This window comes from Etheostoma spectabile, chromosome 5 (assembly GCF_008692095.1).
Source record: "Etheostoma spectabile isolate EspeVRDwgs_2016 chromosome 5, UIUC_Espe_1.0, whole genome shotgun sequence".
Classification (NCBI taxonomy): domain Eukaryota; kingdom Metazoa; phylum Chordata; class Actinopteri; order Perciformes; family Percidae; genus Etheostoma; species Etheostoma spectabile.
Window position 1 is genome coordinate 14,767,478 of NC_045737.1, and position 3,531 is coordinate 14,771,008.

Sequence of the window (3,531 nt, forward strand, 5' to 3'; positions counted from 1 at the left end):
ATGTTAATCGGGAATAAACGATTCAGTTCACTACGCTAAGCTAACTAGCGGCGGCGGTGCTACCGGACTAAAACAATGCATGAACTGAGACATGCGTTGGCCCACCTATCTACAGCTTGGGGAGACTGTGATAAGCCCTATTTCAACAAACTGTGGCATATTCCTTTGAACTTGCGCATGCGGCTGAAACTGATTTGTCCAGCAATTTCAGATTACTTATCATCTGACATATAAGCTGAAAAAAAATATATTTGTGAAAAGCTACAAATCAGTGGGCTCTATTTCAAACTAGCATGAGACCAACACTTAGCACCCAATTTCATAACCAGACTGACTACAGTATGATGGAGCAGCCCCACGGCTCCATTTTTCAGGAAAATGTGTGACTGGGATGGATTATTTGAAATCTCTACAAGGTGATTTATGTTTACATGAGTGAAAACCAGTGGCTGCCCAGAAGGGAGGAAAACACATTTCACAAAATTTAAAACACTATGGTAGTTGTTGAACTTTTTAGCAGACATGTACAATCATATGTAATTCAGTGTAAAAAAAATACTGGTATGATTCATTAATCAGGCAAACTTTCTTATTAATTTTCTTTTTTACACATTGATGTACTGTATGTGACTCATTAGTTTAATGAGTATCTAGAAGCCACAGCTCAATATATGTGGTTTTATGGCACATCCGGCTGCAGTTTACCAGGACAATAAACTGCCCAATAAACTCTTCTATCTGTAAAGCTCTGAATAAAAAGGAGAGGTCATTGTTAATCAGATGGTAAACTCATGAGTTTGTACTGGAAGTCTCCCTGAAGTCTTTGTTTTTCTTTTTGTTTAATTTTCTCCCCAGTAATGTGATTTGTATCAAGAATCTACTACACACATGCTGTATCTGGTAAAATCTAATCCACTAAAATAAAAAACGGGAGTGGAAGCAGAGGGGCCAAAGAGCGGATGTGTTTTTCCAGATAGAGCAGTTGCTTTGTCCTGAAGGCGAGACCCACCTGCGAGGTACAAAGCAAAGGAGATGAAGCGGTGATAACGAGCCAGGAACTGCAGAGGTTCTTCCCTTTGCACCAGAGCCCCAAAGTAATCCGCAACAGTTTCCCCATAAAAGAAGTAGTTGACGCATATCAGGAAGTACCTAAGACAATAAAACAGAGGGAATTAGTTTGTCTTCACACTTTCTTTTTGTTCTTTTTCCTAATTGTGTTTGAGTGTTTAAAAGGCTAGGGATAATGTTGTAGGCTTGATGTATCTGTGTATATACCATATGCAAGAGATTCTGGTTGTGTGCACTTCAATCTGAAATGGGTGCTAATGTACGAGTGTTCTTGTGTCAGACGTGTGTTGTGTGGGTCACTGAATGTCTACCAGTGTTTCTTTCCGGTTGCACATTGACCTCCTGTGTTTGTGTGTGGATTTTTCATGACGAGTGGCCTTGGTGAAAGGGGGCAAGTTTCAATTAGCCTTCATTTGCTTCCAACATGGCAGGGACCTTTGCTCCTGGCTGCACTGAGTGCTGCTGTTCTATGCCGCGGCAGTGTATGCAAAGGCAACGCAGTGCACATTGGCTGGATTTATTTAGCACATTTCAACAACAAGGCAATTTAAAGTGCTTTACATAAAACATTTAAGAGCAGTAAAATCAATAAAAACATTAATTAAAGAGAATATTAAAACAGCTAACAATAGAACAACACTGTTAGGCTACTGGGTTTGTGTACAACAGCCACAGCAACGCACAGAGCTGACCACAAGCCGTAAACAGGCAAGAGGCCTGTAAACTGCAGTAAAAACTACGATTGAGACACATATTCCGACAGCGCTGAAATTGTCTAAAGAATACCTTTAAAACCTAAATAATACCAGCATATCACACATCTTAAAATCAGAAAAAAGGCCTAATTCGTAATATCTAAAACGGAACATGCGGTTTACATGACCTGTATCAAATATGGAATAATGTCATCTTCGGAATAATAGTGGCATATTAGTGTGCATGTAAACTACTTAATGGTCAACAGCACCATTTGAGTCACTGAAGAAAAACACTAGTTAAAACACACTACTAAGGCAAGATTTGAGCTAAGTTAAGGTGAAAATACTGCAGTATTACTCTTTTCTCCTTTAACATTCAGAACACAGCTTCAGTATATCTTCTGTTCACTGTGAAATCCATTCTCCTTACCAGCTTAGTGTCCTGAACCAAGGCAGCTCATAGGAATGGTAAACTCTGTAGCCGATGGTGATGATTTCTTGGAAACACTTGATTTGGACAGTCATGACCTGCGTCAGATGATGGGAACAGAGCATAAATTTAATTAGAAAGCCTCAGCCTAAGAAACAAGCAGAGAGTCAGTACTGTTTTATTTACAAAAACATTTTTTTTTTTTAATTCTCTGTTCAGCCATCAGACATTACAAATGTCAGATTAATAATTACAAAAAATAACAGTTGTGGGAAAATGCACTGAGGACTAACAATTGCTGCAGTATTAACCCTTCTCACTTACCACTAATATAAGAGCAACAGGTCCCATATAGATGATGAGAAAAAAGCCTGAAATCATGGCTAAAGACAGAACTCCTCGTATCCAGTAGTTCTTCCATCTGTGGAAAATTGAAACTTTTCATTACTTCCTCCTCAACATTGTAAGACTATTTCATTCATTGATTTATGCTTCATTTGAGTGTACCTTCAAAGTGAGCTAGAGAGTGATGACGTATGACCCAGACATATGACTCGCTATCTGGTTCCATGTGTATATTTCCAGTTATACAACATGCATAAAATGCAACACCAGAGCCATGAAATTATAATAGTAGATCATGATAAGCAAAGCCTCTGAATTTACAGAGCTGACTAGTGGAGTTAAAGGAAGAAGGCTGCTGCCTGAAGGCGGTGGATGAGGCATTTGCCAATGTCAAGAAAGCAGACAATCTATGGTCAGCCATAGTCACTGGTTTTGTCACTGTGTAAAGTGTGTAACTGCGTAAGTATGTTCTCTTGAACAAGACTGAAGGCGTGACACACTAAACCCATAATCGGACAGTCTGGCGAGGTTGATGATTCGAGTCTGCTTGGTGGGACGTGCTCAGTCTAAAGGCGGGCGCTGCCAGCAGTCAGACTCAAATGACCAATTTGAATGGTAGAGTGCTAACCCGGAAACTCTGAGCGGGATGAGCGTGGCTAGAGTCAAAATCTGACAAAAATCTATTAAACTGGCCTTTGTCGATCTGAAATGAAGACAGATTCCGCAACTGCATGACCTATTTCTTGCTTAAAACGTTTTTAGAAACACGTTTTGGTAAACTATTTAGTAAAATATAAGATTGTATTCTGAACAAGCCGCCATGATGAATTTCCAAAGAAGCGAGAACCACGTGACGCGTTTGTCCAGTCAGCTGCTAGTTTTCATTTTTTGGGCAACAATACAGATTAGCGCCGCCTGCTGTTATGGAGACTTATTACGTCTCATTGCTTTGGTGAGTTCCAAGGCACTTTTTTGACCAACTCGGGGAGA

The 3,531-nt window shown here is 39.8% G+C and overlaps 1 protein-coding gene across 2 annotated transcripts in view; it reads right to left on the minus strand.

Annotated features, from left to right (window-relative positions):
* The window catches only part of cds1 (CDP-diacylglycerol synthase (phosphatidate cytidylyltransferase) 1), a 31,707-nt gene that overhangs the window by 12,203 nt on the left and 15,973 nt on the right, over positions 1 to 3,531 (minus strand). For both annotated transcript variants that reach the window (XR_004332227.1, XM_032517193.1), the window contains exons 3-5: positions 2,521 to 2,617; positions 2,197 to 2,294; positions 1,010 to 1,149 (exon numbers count right to left, since the gene is read on the minus strand). Coding sequence is in view for 1 of the 2 variants with exons in the window: in XM_032517193.1 (XP_032373084.1) it covers positions 1,010 to 1,149; positions 2,197 to 2,294; positions 2,521 to 2,617 (335 nt within the window). In the remaining variant the exon portion in view is untranslated. The remainder of the gene's footprint in view (positions 1 to 1,009; positions 1,150 to 2,196; positions 2,295 to 2,520; positions 2,618 to 3,531) is intronic.